The sequence below is a fragment of the Scyliorhinus torazame genome, chromosome 1, assembly GCF_047496885.1.
Source record: "Scyliorhinus torazame isolate Kashiwa2021f chromosome 1, sScyTor2.1, whole genome shotgun sequence".
In the NCBI taxonomy this organism is placed as follows: Eukaryota; Metazoa; Chordata; class Chondrichthyes; order Carcharhiniformes; family Scyliorhinidae; genus Scyliorhinus; species Scyliorhinus torazame.
In genome coordinates, this window is record NC_092707.1 from 128110735 (window position 1) to 128131591 (window position 20857).

General features: G+C 48.1%; 1 protein-coding gene across 1 annotated transcript in view; it reads left to right on the forward strand.

Annotated features, from left to right (window-relative positions):
• The window catches only part of LOC140412183 (sodium/potassium-transporting ATPase subunit beta-1-interacting protein 1-like), a 1037825-nt gene that overhangs the window by 966449 nt on the left and 50519 nt on the right, over window positions 1–20857 (forward strand). The window contains exon 5 of the mRNA XM_072500802.1: window positions 4539–4599. Coding sequence (XP_072356903.1) covers window positions 4539–4599 — 61 coding nt within the window. The remainder of the gene's footprint in view (window positions 1–4538; window positions 4600–20857) is intronic.

Genomic DNA, 20857 nt, shown 5'->3' on the forward strand with positions numbered 1-20857 from the left:
GATATGCAATGAAGCACTAGCAAATGAAAGCTTAAAACCCTCAAAACTTCAAAACAATTTGGACACTAAACATGGTGAGTTCAAGGACAAACCACTATTTTTTTCAACCGATGCAGGGAGATCTTAAATCATCAGCTGAAGTCGTAGACAGTTACATGGGCAGGGTGGGTATAGAGGGATATCGGCCAAATGCGGGCAAGTGGGACTAGCTTAGTGATAGAAACTGGGCCGAAGGGCCTGTTTCCATGCTGTAAACATCTATGACTCTAAGTCTTTATCAGAAATGTACCATTGAATACCAAAGCGAGTGAGATCGTGAGGACCAAGCAGGCTCACGTGGCACATTAAAGGTAAGTGAGAATGGTGGGGTGAGAAGGTCGGCCGGCGTGCGTTGAGAAGCTCAGCCAGTGTGGCTCGCAAAGGCCGGTCAGCTATGGTCACGAAGCTTGGCGGGCGTGGGTCACGAAACTCCGCTGCTGTGGGTCACGAAGGTCGGCCAGCATGGGTCGCGAAAGCTGGCTGGTTGGTAAAAATGGGTCCCAGTCAAAAATGTTTGAAAAACACTGCTCTGTTTGGTAGTGGTCATGGGTTTGAAAGTTGCTGCCTAAGGAGCCTTGGTGAGTTCCTGCGGTGCATTTTGTAGGTGGTGCACACTGCTGCTACTGTGCGTTGGGAGGGAGTGAATGTTTGTGGAAGGGGTGCCAATCAATCAAGCCGGACGCTTTGTCCTGGATGGTGTTGAGCTTCTTGAATGTAGCCATGATGTGGAGATGCCGGCGTTGGACTGGGGTGAGCACAGTACGAAGTCTTACAACACCAGGTTAAAGTCCAACAGGTTTGTTTCGATGTCACTAGCTTTCGGAGCGCTGCTCCTTCACCTGAGATTCACCTGAGGAAGGAGCAGCGCTCCGAAAGCTAGTGACATCGAAACAAACCTGTTGGACTTTAACCTGGTGTTGTAAGACTTCGTACTGTTCTTGAATGTAGTTGGAGCTGCACTCATCCAGGCAAGTGGAGAGTATTCCATCGCATCCTGACTTGTGCCTTATATGTGGTGGACAGACTTTGGGGAGTCAGGAGGGGAGTTACTGATGCTCTAAGCGTCAAGAACCACAAAGACATGTGAGACTTTAACCAAGGCTTTAAAACACTACATAGGAAGCTTACCCGACACAGGCGACCCCAGACAAAATGGGTCAGGTCTCAGAAGCTGGGTCTTATACCTAACTCCCGGAGGAGTGGCCAAGGCGGAGCTTTCCGTGGCCAGGTCAGGTTACATACAGGTGACTGAACATCTACAGAGCTACAGTACAATACACAGTACAATACACAAGATTACAGGGCCACGTTACACACAACTATTATATAACTATGTACAATGCTAGGGAAGTACAGTGGTGTATCACCACAGTTACGAGCCTCTGAACAACACTTGTATCCACAGTATTTATGTGGCTAGTCCAGTTCAGTTTCTGGTCAATGGTAATCCTCAGAATGTTGTTAGTGCGGGATTCAGTGATGGTAATGCTATTGAATGCCAAGCGATGATGGTTTGATTCTCTCTTATTGGAGATGGTCATTGCCTGACACTTGCGTGGCGCGAATGTTACTTGTGCTGTCTCAATAAAATTGCCTCAAAAACTCCATCTCCCGCCCCCCCCCCCCCCCCCTTAACCATATCCAATTTTTTTCCTTTCTTGGTTGAACAGTGGGCTGTGGTTCCTTGGGTACTGATAGCTGTCTGGTAGCCCCCACCATCCCATTCCAAATAGGCATTCATGTGGTGAATGCTGTTAGGCCACTCAATTAGTGAAGACAGCTTGATCACACCTGGTGTCTCTGCGTGTCTGACTACCTTGACCATGGTTTCTCACTAATCCAGGAGCACGGAGCCAACTATAACCCTGATGAGACAGTTAACACTGACCAAGAACCTTGTGATTCTTGTGGCCAATCTGTCATATACCAGGCAGTTTTCTTATCAGTGGAGCCTCTGAGAATGCAGGTTCTTCTTACACCCTCCTTTTCCTTACTCTAGGCCACAAAAGCAAAGGGGCAACAGTAAACAAACACACAAACTCCAGGCATTAAACACTAAACAGTCAACTGTACAATAAAGTCAGCAGCAATCTGCAAAAGCATTTCTTCAACACATTCATCCAGTTGCTCAGTCGAAGACCTGCTTGTTAGATGAATTGGACACTCTGAATTCTCCCTCTGTGTACCCGAACAGGCGCTGGAATTTGGTGACTAAGGGATTTTCACAATAACTTAATTGCAGTGTTAATGTAAGCCTAGTTGTGACACTAATGCAGACGATTATTATTAGAGAAGAGGTCTGCCTCTCTCTCCCACTTCGGCAGGTCCCAGCAGTAGACTCTCAACAGTGGAAAGTCACACTGGAAAGTCACACCGATGCACAGCATGCCAGAAGAGAGAAAGAGCTCCCTTTCTCCAGCACTGGCAGCAGGTCAACTGACATCTTCACTTTCCTTACTTCAGACTACTGAAACCAAAGAGACGGCAGTAAAATAAACACACGGCCTCCAGGCATTAAACATTCAACAGTACAATAAAGTCACCAGCAACCTGAAAAAGCATTTCTTCGGTGCATCCATCAAGTTGTTCATTCCAATCAATCCCCCTCCCTCTCTCCCTCCTGCAGCTTCCAGCAGTAGACTCCACAACAAGGAAAAAAGTCACACCGACGCAGAACACACCAGAAGGGAGAAAGAGTTCCTCTTACCCTTCTCCAGCACTGGCAGCAGATCATCTTACATCCTCCCTTCTTTACTCCACGCCGCAAAAGCAAAGGGGCGGCAGCCAAACAAACGCATAACCTCCAGGCAGCTGCAGCTGATTCAGATCAATCTGCCTCTCTCTACCCCTCCAGCAGCTCCCAGCAGTAAACTCTCAACAGTGGAGATTTCCACCGGAAAGTCACACCAACACAGAGCAGGCCAGAAAAAAGAAAGAGCACTTCCCCTCTCCAACCCGAGCAGCAGGTCATCTTACAGCCTCACTTTACTTACTCCAGACTAGGGAAGCAAACGAGGCAGCAGCAAACAAATACAGGGCTGCCCGCGTGCATGCACGGGGTTCTGTGTGTGTGTGGGAGGGGATGAGCCTTTGTCTTTTTTTTTTGTGTTATCGGAGATCAAAGGACACCCAGATCGCAGGATTCCTGGCATGGCTGGCTTTTTCTGGCCCCGCCCCATCGGGCCAAGCTTCCATTTTCCTTTGCATCGAGTGCTGGATTATCTAGTGAGAAATGTTGGCTGTGCAGCGGGTGAGCTGTACGCCGGTTTTCTCACCTGAGCCAGGACTTGGTGCAAATATGATACAATTACACCCCTCTATATTATCCGTCTGATCAGGCAAAACCAGGGCCCTCTCATGACAAGCTGTGTCCCTGACAATGCAGGGAATCCTCGATAAGCAGCTGTCCTTTCAGTTTGCATTTTGAGCTCGAGTTGTAAAGTGCGACTTGACAAATAACTTGCATGTCTCATTGACAAGTGTGCTACAAACTCAGCCAAGTCACCTACGCAGATGAGGTATTTGCTCAGTTGATGGAAGTATAACTGAATTGCAGAACTCTCTGCTGTTATTACCCTGTCAGTCCAAAGCATTACCAATACCGTCAATGTGAATTCAGCACAATATAACTGTCAATGGGCTGTCTTAATTTCACCCAATGCATATGTCTGCAAGTATTAAACAATGGATACATTGACTCCTAATCTGTTAAAAATGTAAATAAATAAAAGAATAAAACAGTATTTTCTAGTGCATGGAAAGAGATGAATAAAACAAAGAAAAGGGTATTCGTTAATATTCAGCATATTCGGCTTCATGTCTTTTGGTTTATTACACATGCCAGAGGCAAACCTCAAGGAGCATCCCATTCTATTTGTGATGGTTAATTACATTTTTCTCTCACAATAAGTCTTTGTGATGTGCTGCTGGTCTTTAGGTACGACTTTTGTAGCATAAATCAGGGTTCAGGATTCAGTACTCAGCTGATTTGGATTCAGTTTCTTACTTGTCGTGCAAATGTAAACACATTACTTCGGATCGAATCATAGTTGAAATTTCCCCCCTAGGATGGCAAGGTTTAATTGCTGGTCTTGGCAATAGTTAGGGGTCATTACATTTAGCAGCAGAGTCAATCTGCTAATTGAAAAGGGCCAAAATCAGCTAGAATCTTCATCAAAATCCATTGAGACCATCGCCACTGTTCACCCTCCACCTCTGCCCCATCCCAAATCCCAACCCCACAACCCCAATCCCCAGCACCAACCATTGGGAAATTCACTTCCATCAGGTGAGACCAGGTGAAGCTTAACTGCGAGGCACCATGTGATAAAATAGCATGCCAAAACTCTCAGCATGGACTTGCTCGTGAAGAATGGCCACTGAGGTAATGGACTGGGGGGAAACTGGGACTTGTAGCCCGGCTTGTGTTGGTACCTTTATGGAGAGGGAAGAAATTGAAATTGTGAATAGTGAACTCTGCTCTTTTTATTCTTTTGCAGCTCTGTGGGTTTGTCTACGCGTGTTACGTCAGCAAAGTCTTTATGGAAGAAGAAGACAGCTGTAAGTGTCTGAAATATTATTCGCTCGGGATGAACCTTAATCTTTAGTAACACTGGGGGAACACCATGGGGACAATTCTGAACTAACTGCCTGGTCAGGAATCCTATTGGATCAGGTTGAACACCAGTTAAACCAACCCCTGCCCTCCAACGTATAATGCTCGCCAAAGACTTCAGTGGAGAGTATTCTCAGGCAGGGTCAAACCAATCTTGTTCAAAATCCTGTCAGTTTCTCAATGCATGAGTTAGGTTAAAACTCCTCCCCCATTTCTAATACACAGGCAACACTTTAAAACAACAATTCTCTCAAAAGCAATCAGATAAAGGAGTCATATAAAGTATAAACTATTAAAGTTGCTATACAACATACAAACATGTGAATTAGGATCAAGAGTAGGCCACTTGGCCCGTCCAGCCTGCTCCGCCATTCAATAAGATCATGGATGATCTGGTTGTAACCTCATCCCCACCATTCTTGCCTATCCCCAGAAGCTTTTCACCCCCTTGTTGATCAATAATCTATCTAGCTCTGCCTTACAGACTCTGCTTCCATTGCCTTTTGAGGAAGAGATTTCCAAAGACTCACGACCCAATGAGAGAAAGAATTTCTCCTCATCTCTGTCTTATGTAGGCAACTTCTTATTTTTAAACAGTGAGTCCTAGTTCTCGAATCTCCCACCAGTGGAAACATCCTCTTTGCATCCACCCTGTCAATACCCCTCAGGATCCTATATGCTTCAATGAAGTCACTTCTTATTCTTTTCAAAGCCTGACCTGTCCAACATTTCCTCACAAGACACCTCAGCCATTCCAGATATGAGTCTGTAAATGTAGAAGCATTGACTTGCAATAACTGGTGACCAGGAACTACAACAATCAAGGTTTATTATTAATATTGAGCGGCTCTTACATGCTATGTGGCTCCCCGTGCCCAGGTGGGATATCCCCCGCTCTGGGCCACCGTCATCCGATCATCCACGTGACAACCCTGTCTACAGTAAATCTTCCCTGAACTGCTTCCAACACATTTACATCTTCCCTTAAATAAGGAGATCAATACTGTACACAGTAGGGCGGCATGTGGCACAGTGGTTAGCACTGGGACTGCGGCGCTGAGGACCCGGGTTTCAAATAACGGCACTGGGTCACTGTCCACGTGGAGTTTGCACTTCTCCCCATGTCTGCATGGTTTTCACCCCCGCAACTAAAGATGTGCAGGTTAGGTGGATTGGCCACGCTAAATTACCCCTTAATTTGAGAAAAAATAATTGGGTACTCTCAATCTATTTAAAAAAAATACTGTACACAGTAATCCAGATGCGGTCTCACCAATGCCCTGTGTAAGTGAAGCAAAAGTCTCCCTACTTTTGTAACCAATTCCCTTTGCAATAAGTGATAGCATTCCATTAGCCTTCCTAAATACTTGCTATATCTGCATACTAACCTTTTGCAATTCATGCACTCGGACACCCAGGTTCTTCCGCACCTCAGAGTTCTGCAATCTCTCACCATTTGGACAATATGTTTCTTTTTTTAAATGCAGATGGTTGTTGTTATCAGGAAGAGGCTTCCAGAGCCTGTCAACCGAGTGTTTTATGCAATGACTCCAATTATGTCAACTGAAATGTTTCCACGGGAAGAAATATAGAAATATAGGGCATAATTCAGCCACTGTGATGCGCCCGGCGCGGAGTCAGGTGAATCCCGTGAGAGCTCCTAATCGGGCTCCATGCCGGGTGGCCGGTTAACCGCAAGCCACCTGGCTCCCTCCACCCGGCACGATCTGGATCACACCCAGACGCCGCTTTTCATCCGGCACCCGGGAGCAAATGGCCAAACCTGTGAGACCTCACCAGAGCTCCATTTAGCACTGGTTTCCACAAACGTGGACCAGGTGTCATGGCATATCGAAGGACCTCACTGGCCACTAGAGACCAGCTAGTGGTTGGGGAGAAGATTGGGTACTGCCCCTGGCACCTGGACATCTTGGCACTGCCAGTCTGGCACCCTGGCAGTGACAACATGGCACCCCAGTAGTGTCACCTTGACACTGCTAGTGTTCCAGGGTTGCACTGCCAGGTTCCCATGTGCATTGCCAGGGTTCAGGACTGGCAGTGCCAAGATGCCTGGGTGCCAGGTTGGCACGGCCAGGGATCGGAGCCTGGGGCTTTCTAATGAGAGAGGGGTGGGGTTTCAAGGGGCCAAGAAAAAGTTTGGGGGTGGGGGTAAGTGGGGGGTGGGGGGGGGGGGGTCCTGAAAAGGGGGGCACCCTGAAAGGGGGAGGGTGTAGAGACCGGGGCAGGCAGTCAAAATGGAGCCCCGATCTGCGAGGAACTGGGCCTGCTGGCAAGCTCAGCAGCCCAGTGCAGGAAAAGCGCCTAAATGTGGCCTTGACGGGGAGAAACTCCCTAAGGTCCAAAAAATGGCTACGTGACGGTGAATAGCGGGGTGAATCTCGGTGCTGCTGCTGACGAGAAACGCCCAAGACGCCCGAAACGGACTCAGATTTATTTCCACTGAATCGCGCCCATAGACAGTAGTTGTGTTATGGCTAAAGCATGCTTAACTGTAGGCAGCCGTTATTGAACCAATTTACTTTACACCTCCCCAACAGAGAGGGCATTTGTTAGGGCAATATAACAAAATGCTCGGCTATTACAATATCCCAGAATCAAAGCATTGTTTCAGTACAGTAGGAGGTCATTCAGCTAATCCAGTCTATACCTGCTCTCCAAATGAGCAGCTCACTTAGTGCCAATCCCCAACTTCTCCCCACAACTTTGCACATTCTTTCTTTTCAGATAACAGTTTAATTAGCTTTTGAATGCCTCTATTGAACCTTCCTTCACCTCACTCTCAGGGAAGGAGTTGAGACCCCAACCACTCGCTGTGTGAAAAGGTTTTTCCTCATATCACTTTTGCTTCTTTTGCCAATTCTTCATCTGTGCCGTCTCATTCGCGATCCTTTCACAAGTAGGAACAGTTTCCAAGTACCTCATCATTTTAAATACCTCTAACACATCTCCTCTCAGCCTTTTCTTCTAACTTCCTCTACATTTTAAAAAAAACAAGGCATTATTAAACCATTTTAAATGGTACATGTCAAACCAGCATCAACAATACTTCAAGTTCAAGGGATAATACTGGAATCACATCCAAAACAGAGTGATTTATATGTTAAAAAAAGTTTTCCTTCGCACCAGTGTGAGTTTAACAAATGTATCATAATTTGACAAGAAATAATGAAAAGAGCAACTTATCTCTTCCTCTTTCCTATTTACTTTCAATTAACTATTTGGTTTCTTTCTCGTTCTGTCTGGGCATCTCAAACCATTTCCATTAGCTTGACTCTGATCTCTCAACATCTCTTACCGTGTCATATCTGAAGTTTGACTTTGACTATTAACTTCACTTAATGGTTGTGTTATGGTGACCATGAAGGACACGGGGGATCGTCATGGAATACAAATTCCTCTATTGGGCGAGTGGAGGAGATGCAAGCAGGAGTTTAAAACCCGCAGTTCCGACCCAGATTGGCATCTCTGCAGGTCCCTGGGCTGGGTTGCAAGTGTTGTATGGCACAGTTACAGCCCTTTCTGTTACTTTAATAAAGGGAGTTATTGTTAGAAGACCTACCTGATGAAGTTCCTACATTGGCGAGGAGGAGTAAAAACAAGTTTTTCCAAGGAACTTTCAGAGTTGAATACGAGCAGCTTCTCCAGTATGAGTCAAAATGCCGCTCTTCGGTAAACTTGAACCTTATTGATGTTAACAGAGAAGATTGGGCCCAATATGCAGAGTGCATGCATTACTTCTTCAGGACTAATAACATTGTGGGAGATGAGAAGTCAAAAGTGATTATGCTGACAGCATGCGGGGCCCCAATATTCAGCGAAATAAAAAGCCTGACCTTTCCAAAAACCCCTGACTCAAAAACTTTTGACAAGCTTGTAGACCTAGTACAATATCACTATGACCCGAAGCCCTTTATAATTCTCCAGAAATACCGTCACTGAAACTCACTGTAGAAAAATGCAGATGCCAGACGATGGACTACTGTAAGCGCTGTAAAAGGGCACAACCAAGGCAAGGCTATCAGAATTGGCAATACACGTGCTTCTCAGGGAAGAAGCGAAGACCAGCATAGGCTCATACCATGCAGGAATGCCCACTCCCAAGTAAAGAGAAAATGCCATTAAACTGTATCATCACAACCAAGATCACCCCAATAATGATAATGCTACTCTTAAATGCTCACCCATTGGAGATGTAGGTAGACATGGGGGCTACTGTCTCTGCCATTGGGGAACAGAACATTTGATCACTTCCAAACTGGAATCCAATCTTTAAGTATGAAGATACTAGAACCAAATTAGCTACCTGCACAGGGGAACCTTTATGGATTAAGAGTACTACAATGACCCCGGTGGCAGCTTCCACTTATCATTGTGCGAGGACAAGGACCAAGTCTTATGGGGATAGATTGGCTCCAGCAGATCAGGCTGAAATGGTGAGAGATTTTCAGACTGGGCGTTGGTGTACTGTACAAAGTTATTAACAAACACCCTGAAGTCTTCCAAGAGGGCATGAAAAAGCAACCAGCAGCATCCATCGAGACCAAACTGGCAGGGTTTTTATTTGATTATAGAACCACTCCTCATACTATGATAGGAATCGCCTTGGCAGAACTGTTAATGGAAGGGCGGCTTTGTATAAGATTAAGCCGACTATTCTCAAATCTGACAGGGAGGGTGGAGTCCAAACAAGAGAATCAGAAAATAAATTATGATGCTGTGAAATCTGAAAGAATAGTCAAAACAGACAACCTAGTCTATGTGAGGAATTTCGGAGATGGCTCCATTTGGGTCCCTGGAGTCATATTGAAGAAAACGGGGCCTGTATCCTACAAACTGAATGTCCAGGATAAGATCTTGAGGAAACACCTGGACCGCCTTAGACGTCCATCCCCATAAAAGCCTCATTACCGACCAGAGAGGTGGCTTCCACCAGAGCTGGGCTAGTCTATAGAAAACCATGTGTCAGTCTCCCCTGATGACAAGGACTCAGGTTCCAAGATGGAACCAGAGGAATCAAGCGTTCCGTCGGTAGCAGACACCGAGGAGAAATCTGCATCGGTAACTCTTTAGCACACCCTCTGCAAGCGAAGATCACCAATCCAGTTCACTACCCCAGATCCTGTTCCACCCTCAGCGGGCCCCTGCTTCCAAAGAGATGGAAGAGACCCCCTCACCACAGGAATGCTGAGGGGGAAATGGACTTCAGGGGGGAAGGATATTATGGTGATCACAAAGGACACGGGGGATCATGTGACCTTCGTGGAATACAAATTCCCCTATTTTGCGGGCAGCGGCGCGCCCAACAGGAGATACATTGCTGGAATTTAGAACCCACAGTTCTGATCCGGACCAGCTTCTCCGTAGGTTCCCTGGCTGGGACAGAAGTGTTGCACTCTGCGGCTGTGACCCTTTTGGTTATGCTAATAAAATTAGTTATTCTTCGAAGACTGGCCTTGGCAAAGTTACTACTTTTCCAAGTTACAAAGGTTGGGACTGTGAAATTGATTGATTCATCTTAATCAAAGACCTTGCCTTCCGATGTTCGCCCAATGAATTCTGTAATACCCGCAAACTTTCAGTTTCTATTTGACTTTTACCTTCTTTCTGGTTTTACTTTAGACTTTGAAGCAAATTGGACTATAAAAGGTTTATCATGCTCTCCTTTCATCAGATGTCCTCTTTCAAACAAATGTCACTGTACAATGATGGGAGTCTTTCTTCTTCCTATCTTCACTAGATATGTGAAGGTATCTAGCCTCTTTAGAAGAACTCTGACCACGTACTTCACCTTATCACCAAGATGGATTTTCACCATGATCTTCTGATCAGCATTTAACTTGCTAATTTTCATGCCGGATACATCATGACTCATCTTCACTTTGGCTTGCCTTTCCCTTGCTTTGCTATTGATATCTAGTTTAAGCAAGTCTAACCTTGTTCTAGGAGCATGTTTGAATACTAACTCATAAGCTGAGTAACTTGTAGCCTGTGAGCTTATTCTGTAAGAAAAAAGAAAATTACCAAGTTTGTGTTGAAGTTTAACATGGGAATTACAGCTGAGCTTTGTCACCTAGCAAAGACCTCTTCACAGAATTATCAGAGATTCTGAGAGGCATGGATAGAGTGGATGGGCAGGCACTCACTCTTTCCCAGGGTGGAGGGGTCAGTCACCTGGGGGCAAAGGTTCAAGGTCTGTGGGAAAAAGTTTAGAGGAGATGTGTGAGGCAGATTTTTTACACAGAGTGTGATGAGTGCCTGGAACGCGTTGCCAGGGAAGGTTGTGGAAGTAGATACATTAATAGCTTTCAAAAGGCATCTCGACAGATACATAGATAGGATGGATATAGAGGGATATGGCACGAAGAAGTGCTGAGGGTTTTGGAAAAGGTTGGTATCATGACCAGTACAGGCTTGGAGGGCAGGAGGGCCTGTTCCTGTGCTGTATTGTTCTTTGTTCTTTGTTGTTCTATTTTGTCCCAATAACAGTGAAGGGACGGCAATGTATTTCCAACTCAGGGTGATGAGTGACTTGAAGGGAAAGCTCCAGGTGGTGGAGTATCTGCTGCTCTTGTCCTTCTGGATGGTAGTGGACATGGGTTTGGAAGGTCCTGTCTAAGGAACCTTGGCGAGTTACTGCAGTGCATCTTGTAGATGGTACACACGGCTGCCACTGTTCGTTGGTGGTGGAGGGTTTGAATGTTTGTGGAAGGAGGAGCAATCAAAAATGCTGCTTTGTCCTGGATGGTGTTGAGCTTCTTGTTGCTGGAGCTGCACTCATCCAGGCAAGTGGAGAGTATTCCATGAAACTCCTGACTTGCGCTTTGTAGATGGTAGAAAGGCTTTGGGGGGTATCATAGAATTTACAGTGCAGAAGGAGGCCATTCAGCCCATCGAGTCTGCACCGGCTCTTGGAAAGAGCATCCTACACAAGGTCAACACCTCCACCCTATCCCCATAACCCAGTAACCCCACCCAACACTAAGGGCAATTCTGGACACTAAGGGCAATTTATCATGGCCAATCCATCTAACCTGCACATCTTTGGACTGTGGGAGGAAACCGGAGCCCCCGGAGGAAACTCATGCACACACGGGGTGGATGTGCAGACTCCGCACAGACAGTGACCCAAGCCGGAATCGAACCTGGGACCCTGAAACTGTGACGCAATTGTGCTATCCACAATGCTACCATGCTGCCCACAAAAATTGAATTCAAATTTCACCATCAACCATGACAGGATTTGAACCTGGGTCTCTAGATTACTAGTCCAGTGACAATACACTGTGCCACTGCCTCCCCAATCAGGGTTAGGAGGTGACTTACTTGCCATAGGATTCCTAGCCTTTTATCTACCCTGGTAGCCACAGTATTAATATGGCTTGTAGAGTTCAATTTCTGATCAATGGCAATCCCCAGGATGTTTCTTCGATCTGTGCGTAAAGCACTTGCAAGATGCATTTTCCTTTATCTTCACTTCAGCCTTGTGATACCTAATTTTACCATTTGGTTCTCCTTGCTCAAAGACCATTTTCTGCTCTTGTAGTATTTCCTCTAAGTGAGACATTGCTTACAGGTCCCGACTGAGAACAACCCGGCCCAGTTTAATCGTATTTTCATAAACCAATTCCTTCCCATTGGGGATGCTTTGTACCATCCCAGTGGCAAGTAATAGGATGGATCATCACATTCCACCCAAATACTAACTTCCTAACACAGGAATACTGTTATTGGAATAACCAGTCCATTTTACACCGGTTTTGCTCAGGGAATGTGACTAAGGGACTTCTTGTATTCTCTTTCCAAGACAACAGACATGGCTGCAGCTGTATCAACGATGAAAGTAAATTGTTATTCTCCGACTTCCATTTCTACGCTAGGTGCTGGAAACAGTGGTCGCGTCTTCATGGAAAGGTTTCTAAGTGTGATAGCGAGCAGGAACTGCCTCGAGCTTCACGACGCTCGACCTGCGAGGTGATCACCAGTATAAAATGTTCATTGATCCCCCAAGCGAGACCCCACGGGCTTCACACCGCAAATGACAGTCCCGCCAGCTGATTTGCCAGGACCGCGCTCGCAAGCCCCCTGCTAACAAGGAAGAGCAGCACTTAAACCGCTCCTGCAGAGCAAACCCCACACAGCTCGCAGCCATGCAAGGGCGGCATGGTGGCGCAGTGGTTAGCACTGCTGCCTCATGGCACCGAGGGCCCGGGTTCGCCTCGGGTCACTGTCCACGTGGGGTTTGTACATTCTCCCCGTGACTGCATGGGTCTCACCCCCACAACCCAAAGATAAGCAAGGTAGGTGAATTGGCCACGCTAATTAAGGGCCAATTGCCCCTTAATTGGAAATAAAAAGAATTGGGGACTCAAACTTTTTTTTTAAAAGCTCGCAGCCATGACACCAGAACAACTTTGGGAATTTGGGAATGTCGATAGGACCAGTCTGTTGGACGCGGTCAAAATTAGACGGGATGCCCTGCTGCCCCAGCCACAGGGCAGCCAGTGCCGCCTGGGAGGAAGTGGCAGCAGCCGTCAGCTTAGGGAGCGTCACCAGGAAGACTGGAACACAGTGCCATAAGAAGGTCAGTGACCTGCAACGGGCCTCATGGGTGGGTTGGCACCAGGCCCCTGGCTCTGGCCCCACTCACCATCCCCGACCCTTTCTCGAACATGCGCCTGGCACTGGCCCACCCAGCTCCTTTCCATGTCCCAGCCCCCACATGTCCAGCATTGACGCCCACACCGGCACCCCCATGCTCCCCGTCCCTCCATAAACCCCATCCCCTCACATACTCCTCACCCCCCATATGCCCCATCTCTCACACCCCCACCACCAAAGCCTCCCACCACCACCGTGAAAAACAACGCCTGCAGCTCATGATGCCCCCACTGTGTCTCCGCAGGAGAATTGGCCCACAACAGACAGGAGAGGGCCCAGACAAACAGTGGGATGCCAGACATCAGAGTCCTCAACCCTTACGAGCAATGGCCCCTGGAGGTCGCCAAAGTAACCGAGGCCAGATCTGTCACTGATGTAGCGGTTGGTGTACGATGCAGAGATGAGGTTCCACTGGGCCCCACCCAGATGACCTGTCACATGTGAGTTGTTAATACCAGACAGACTGACCCATCCCTCCCATTAACCGCATGCCCATTCTCGCACAGGATCCTCATCCATACAGTGCTGGTTCATCCGGGGTGGTTCCCCACCCCCACGCCCCATGAGAACACCTCAGAGGGGAGCTCCGATATTGAGGCGGTGGTCGCACACGAGCTGGATGCTCAGTGAGTGGAACTCCTTCCTGTTGATGTAGAGCACTCCCTGATGACCGAGTGAGTGCAAGGCAACATGCATGCCATCCTCTACCCCTGGAGCTGGGGGATCCCAGCGATAGCAGAACATCCACCTGCCCAGGCATCCTGTAGGGCCTGGTCCATGTCAAAGTTTATATAGTTCGCTGACCAGGCATGGATGCACTTGTGGGCTGTAGCTTGTGAGATACCACAACAGTCCCTGTTCGAGCCCTGGAATGATCCTGAGGCGTAAAGATTGAGTACAGCTGTGACCTGGATGGCAACCGGGAGCGGGTATCCTCCTCCTCCATGTGGTGATAAGTCCGCAGCGACGCCTGTACTCCTTGGTCCGTCGCCGGCCTCCCCTTCAGGGTCCTTCCCTGGCCTGATGGGTGGCCGGGTCCTCAGGGTGCAGGGCAGGATTCTGTCCCTCAAGCCTCTATCGAGGCTACAGCCGCCGCCTCCTCTGCCGTCTGGCCGCCTGTCCTGCCAGCTTCTGCGGGGTCCAAGATAATGTCCATCCCGTGTAATATCTGTAAGGAATTGGAGAGGGTGTGAGACTGACAACCAGCAGTGTCTTCTACCCCAGGACCCTCCATTTCCCCATTGCTCTCTCCCCCACCATACATCCCCTGCTATCTGACACGCCCTGCCCATGCACCCCCAACCGCAGTGGGGGCGCCTGTTGAGCAGGCCCCACACTCTGGACCCAAGCCACTCGCCCGTAACGTTACCTGGACCGGACGCTGATCCCCTCACCGATGCACACATCTACCCTCTGGTCATGGAAATGTTCCTGCTGCTAGGGTTCAGCCCCTGGGTGTTCGGATGTTGGCCGCTGTGTCGAGGTGCTGCCTCCCACAGTGTCCAGGCATCACGGTCTGTTTGGGATGCTCAGCAATAACTGCCCATGTTCCATGTTATGTCTAACTGCTCACTTAACTATGATTGGCAATACCCTATTAGCAATAGCCTTCAGCCGCGCCGCCAGAGGCCTCCATGGTCAGTGGGAATTATGGGTGGTCGATGAGGCAGACAGGCAGGGACTGGGGTTGCCCCCGGAATGGGAACACATGATCCGGGGGTGGTTTAGCGAAACCGCGGGCGCTTAGACATCCATCCCCCCCCCCCCCCACATCACCCTCCCACCCCCCAGGCCATGGACCGGCATCCCCCTGCTCTGCACCCCCCTCCCCCCACCACCACCGACGCCAGGACACCCCGACTGAGACCGGCCTGCCAGGGGCTCCCCCCACCTTCCGAGCACCGGGGCAGCAATCTCAGTGCTCCCCGAGCTCATTGCCTTGGAGCAAAGATGGCTACTCACCTCCTCGGGCCCCCACAACAGCCCTTCTGCCAGCTTCCCAGTTTTAAAAAATTGAACTAATTGGCACCCACATAACCACTTGCCAGGGAGGCAGTTGGATCACAGGAGCCATTATATAGGGGGTCGCTCCCGTTGGCGTTAAGTGGTGATTATTGGTTTCTCAACACTCTACAGCGGGTTCCTGATTTCGGCAACAGGAGCAGGCCGGTTAGATCGCAAACCGATGAGCACCCAGCACGGTTCTCACTTTAGCCTCTCCCTCGATCTAACAGTGCACTCTCACTTAAGTGCAACACGGCCATTAAATCGCACCCTGTGTTTCTTGCTCATTGTGCACAACTTTCGACTTTCCTGCTCAATAAGATCAACTTCTGTTTCCACATCCATGTCATATGAACATTTGAGGATTATCAGACTCCTGAACCAGCTTTAGATGTACCCCGATCGTAACCTGCTGCATGGATTTGACTTGATGCTTTATGGCAACCTGCAGCATCACTGTTTCCTCTCATTAGGTAAGCCAGAAGGATATTTCCCGCAGTCATAGATTTTTACTCGAACTGGAGACATATTAGTTAGTAAAGTCGCCATAGTCCCAGATGAGGACTGGTGATGATTTAACCTGAGGATCACCACACCTCAGTCAAGGAGCAAAGTTGAGAAGACACCAGGCCTTCATGAATAACCTCAGTCAGTACGGGTCATGTAGACTGCTGGTGGTTACCATGGAAATCTACATTTCAGTCTGAAGATTGTTAATTTGGCTGCCATGGCCTGGGTATCGCTGAAATCTGCCTACTCCAATTATCTCTTGGCTGTGGGTCTGCCTACTCCAATTTTCTCTTGGCTATGGGGTATTGTAAAACACAATAAACACATTTTGCATAACCATTATGATGCCTCTGTCCCTTTCTTCTGCAATGCGGGCTGACGTCTGGACACTTTGTCCATCTCTCCAGGCATCGGCCCCCTCCCCTTGGCACCCACCCACCCTCCGGCCATGGACGTATCGCCTGAGCAGTGTCCCAACCCCTGGGTTTTCGGATGTTGCCTGTGTGGTGTTACCTCCCACAGTGTTCAGGCACAGTGTCCAGGCATCAAGGTGTGATCGGGATGCTAGGCAATGAATCCCACATGCTACATGGCCCGCCCATGCACGGGGATCCACTTGGCATGTGTGAAGTGCTCACTTTCCAAGATTGCCAATTCCGTATCAGCAATACCCTTCAGCTGCACAGCCAGAGGCCTCAGCAGCCGGGGGTGGGGGGGTTATGGGTGGTCATTGGGACAGATGAGCAGGGACAAGGTTTGCACCCTAAAGAGGTACACATGATCCAGGGGTTGGCAAGGTGGTGCCGCAAGCAGTTGCCCACCCAATGCCCCCCACCCTCCTATGACAGCAGACCACCCCCAGCCGAGTGTCCCTCATCCCCCACCGAGCACTGGGGTGGCAATCCCTGTGCTCCCGGGCTCTTTGTCTGTGAGCAAAGATGGTTACTCACCTCTTCAGCTTCCCACAGAAGCCCTTCCGCCAGGTTCACATTTTTCAATAGAAGTACTAATCGGCACCAGCGTGAGCACTTGCTGGGGAGGCCAATGAATGACAGGAGGCCGTTGGATATGGGGTGGTTCCCGTTAATTGTATGGAAATTGGGCTTAAGTGGTGATAATTGGTTTCTCGTCAAGCTACGGCGAGATCCTGATTTCGCCTTCGGGAGCAGGCCGATTGCATCACAAACTGTTTGACGCCTGACGCGGTTCTCATTTTTGGCCTCTGGCCCTATTCACCGGCTTCATTTTGCTTGCGTGAGAATGTAACGAGGCTGGAGAATCACGCCCTTTGGTTGGCATCAAGACTGCTTTTCATCCACAGTTAGTCATTCTTTTGAGCCTTGGAGAGATTCTCCCCAGTGCAGCCCACACTTGGAACTTCTTCAGCAGTGGGGAGCTGAACTCACCAGTGAAACCAGACCACCATTTTAAAAGAGTGCCCCGATCTCTAATGAGCTTGAGGGTCCCCCATATCCTCATCCATGGACAATGACCCCCCCCCCCCCACCTGCAGACACGTGCATTACCCCACCCTCAAGTGAGCACACCCCGCTATGGGGTCGCTGAAGTCCCCACTTTTTCAGGCATTCCACTCCCTCTTTCAGGAGCCACCCCTTCACCCCCCCCCCCAAAAAAAAACATTTATGAGGCTCCTTCACACTCCTCTCTTCAACCCACCCTTGTGTCATACCCCCCTCACCCACCCCTTTCATGGGCATGGGTCCCCGCAGGCCCCGGCCCTTGCAGTGCCTACCTGGCACCAGGGCACCGTGGCAATTCCAGCCTAGTACCCAAGCAGTGCCCCGGCACCCTGGCAGTACCAAACATCCTAGTTGGCACTGCCAGGGGGCCAGGAAGAGTGCTTGTTTACTGCTTGCCCACCGAGGGGATCCAATGCCCTCCGAGATCCCTGGGTATCCACCATGACTGGTCTCCGCTCGTGGAGACCAATATTAATCGGTGCCCAGTTGAGGCCATGCTGGTGTGGTTGGTGACTCCTGGGAGCCGGGTGAATGTGGCGTCATCATATTTAAATTAGCCTAATGGTTCATTTAAATATGCTGATCTGGGCGTGATCCAGATCGCGCCGGGCGTAGTGAGTTGGGTAACACTCGATCAACCTGGCACCCAGCGCTAAGCCCGATTTGTTCCTCTCCCGGGATTCACCCGTCGTGCCCGGCTCCGCACCGGGTGCAACAGATTGGCTGAATCGTGACCACAGTTGTTGTAATGTAGCCATTTGCGATCCCACACACCGCACAGCATTAGTGTGGGCAGAATGTCATCTGAGACACTGTGAGAACTCCCTGGGTTTTTTTCTCATTTGGAACAATGTTCATCAATCCATCGGATTGGACAACCTGCCTCAAGAACATTGTAGCACTTGCTCAGTACTCAGCACAGAGGTCTCAGCCAGGGCAATACACTCAAAAACCAGAATAAGACAAACCAACAACCTTCTGACACAAAGACAACCGAGCCATGCTAACACTTAAGTGGTGCCATTTCATCTCACTTAAGGCAGCATTCTGGCACTATGTTACGAATGAAACTGATTGAAATGGTAGCACTTTGGGAGATTTATTCCAGCATGTACTATTCAGTATGGTAGATCCTTTATGAATACAAGCTCTGGAGGTTGTGACAAGTTTTTTCACTTAAATGGCAAGGCAATTTATTGAACTCTCTCCAACAACTCTGAGAGATGTCACTGAATTCTACCATTTCGTATTTACCTTTGTTGAATTGCTGCCTCCTCGAGCTCCCTTAGCACGGACAGTCCAATTCATAGAATCATAGAATTTACAGTGCAGAAGGAGACCATTCGGCCCATCGAGTCTGCACCAGCCCTTAGAAAGAGCACCCTACCTATGACCACAGTCCACCCGATCCCCGTAATCCAGTCCCTCCCAACCTTTTTGGACACTAAGGGCAATTTAGCATGGCCAGTCCACCTAACCTGCACATCTTTGGACTATGGGAGGAAACAGGAGCACCCGGAGGAAACCCACGCAGACACGGGGACAACGTGCAAACTCCACACAGACAGGGACCCAAGCCGGGAATTGAATCTGGGACCTTGAGCAGTGAAGCAACTGTGCTAACCACCGTGCTATCGTGCCCCCAATTAATGAGATAAATCCATTGTTTACACTCACCTCTATGCCCCATAATGCACTGACGTTAATTATTGAGGTACTTAAGGGTTCTCATCACCAACAAGTCAAGTATCCCAACCTTCCCACCCTACCCCCACTGCTTTGCTGCATTTGCACTGTTTTTGAAATTAGTATTTGTTAGTTGCAAGGAGATCATCTCTTGGCGCTCTCACTCAACAACATCCTGCATTTTTGTTGCAGCTTTAATGGAGTAAAATGTTCCAAGGTGCTCCAAACAAAGATTTACACCGAGTCACATAAGGACATGTTCGGACAGGTGACTTAAAGGATTTGTCAAACGGCTCAGTATTAAAGGACGGGGGGTAGCGCGTTTGGGGCGGGGGGGAGGGGAGGCGTGGAGAGATTTAAGAAGAGAGTTCCAAAGATGGAGACCCAGGCCACTGTGGCAAGAAAATATTGTCATGGCATTTTGCTGTAGAACAGGATACTTACTCTATCAAAGAGCTGGTATAGATACAATGGACTGAATGGTCATCTTCTGTGCTGGATTATTCTTTGCTCCTGTGACCTGTCATGGCAGGATAAAGAGATTGTAAAACTCCAACACCATAAGGGTAGAGCGATTATGCGGGTGTCTCTCCTCAGCATCTCCCTTATGCTTTGAACATCTCCATTGTCTATTGCTGTACACTTGACGTCCACTGATTAGCCACGTTGGATGACTCTACCACTCCTGACAGCTGGTTACACACAAGAGTGGGAGGATGTCAAGAACAGGTTATGGTCTTGCCAATTGATTGAAGAATTTTACAGCCGGGGGGAATGACACCCATTGATGAAGAATTAAAAAAACAGTATCACAAATTAGTGGGAGTATCGAATATTTGTTAAATCTGAATATAAATTTTAAATAATTGTGACATAGCTATGCCTGCAGTTGCATGCAGGTTGTGAATGGTTTTGAACAATTGTAGCATGCTACATTTTTTGTTGTAATTAATTATACCATAACTTCGAAAAGGGAAAGATTTGCACGACCTTTCACAACCTTAGCTGATCCCAAAGCACTTTACAGCCAATTAAGTACTTTCTGAAGTGCAATTACTGAAGGAAATTTGGCAGCCATTTTGTGAGCAGCAAATTCCCACAAACAGCAATATGAAAGCCAGATAATCTTTTTTAGCAGTGTTGTTTGAGGGATAACTATTCAGTGAAACATTATTCAGCGTGATTTATAATTCTGTAGTTACAGTATTTAGAGTGAATCATGTCAGCCCATGCAGGCAATAGGTGACAATGCTGTCGGGCTAAGAACCCTGACTGATTAATTGACCTCTTTACTATCAACAACCCTTTTAAAAAATACAACACTAACTGGAAAAGTCCAAGTGTATGTGAGCGAATGCATCAACGGCAAGCCGAAGGGAAAATCTTAGGCTCAACTGCTATGCTCCCTCCACAGTGGGAACGCTCACACATTCGTAAAGATTCACGCATGAAGCACGGGCACCAAGTGAAGTTTTTGTGACCTGTACCCAGTATAAGTCAGGTTAAAACATGGGAGGAAGGGTGTCAAAAGAGTGCAATGGTCTTGTTTCAAGATTCTTGACAGATTATTTCCAAATAATTGCCAGACATTCTATAACATGCACCTGTTATTTCCTGTGTTGACCCATAGAAAAAGCAAATAATTGCCCTCTAATATTGGTCCAACAATCTAACCATAGTCCCTACCCTCTCAAGATGCAAACATTTTGCTCTTTAACATTAATTGGCTATTTAACTCATCACTTGTATTGTCGATACATCCTCACTCTGTAACTGTATCAGTCTTACAAGTCGCTAGGTTACTGCTGAATGATTTGCCTTTGGGGCTTTTGTGAGGGCCACG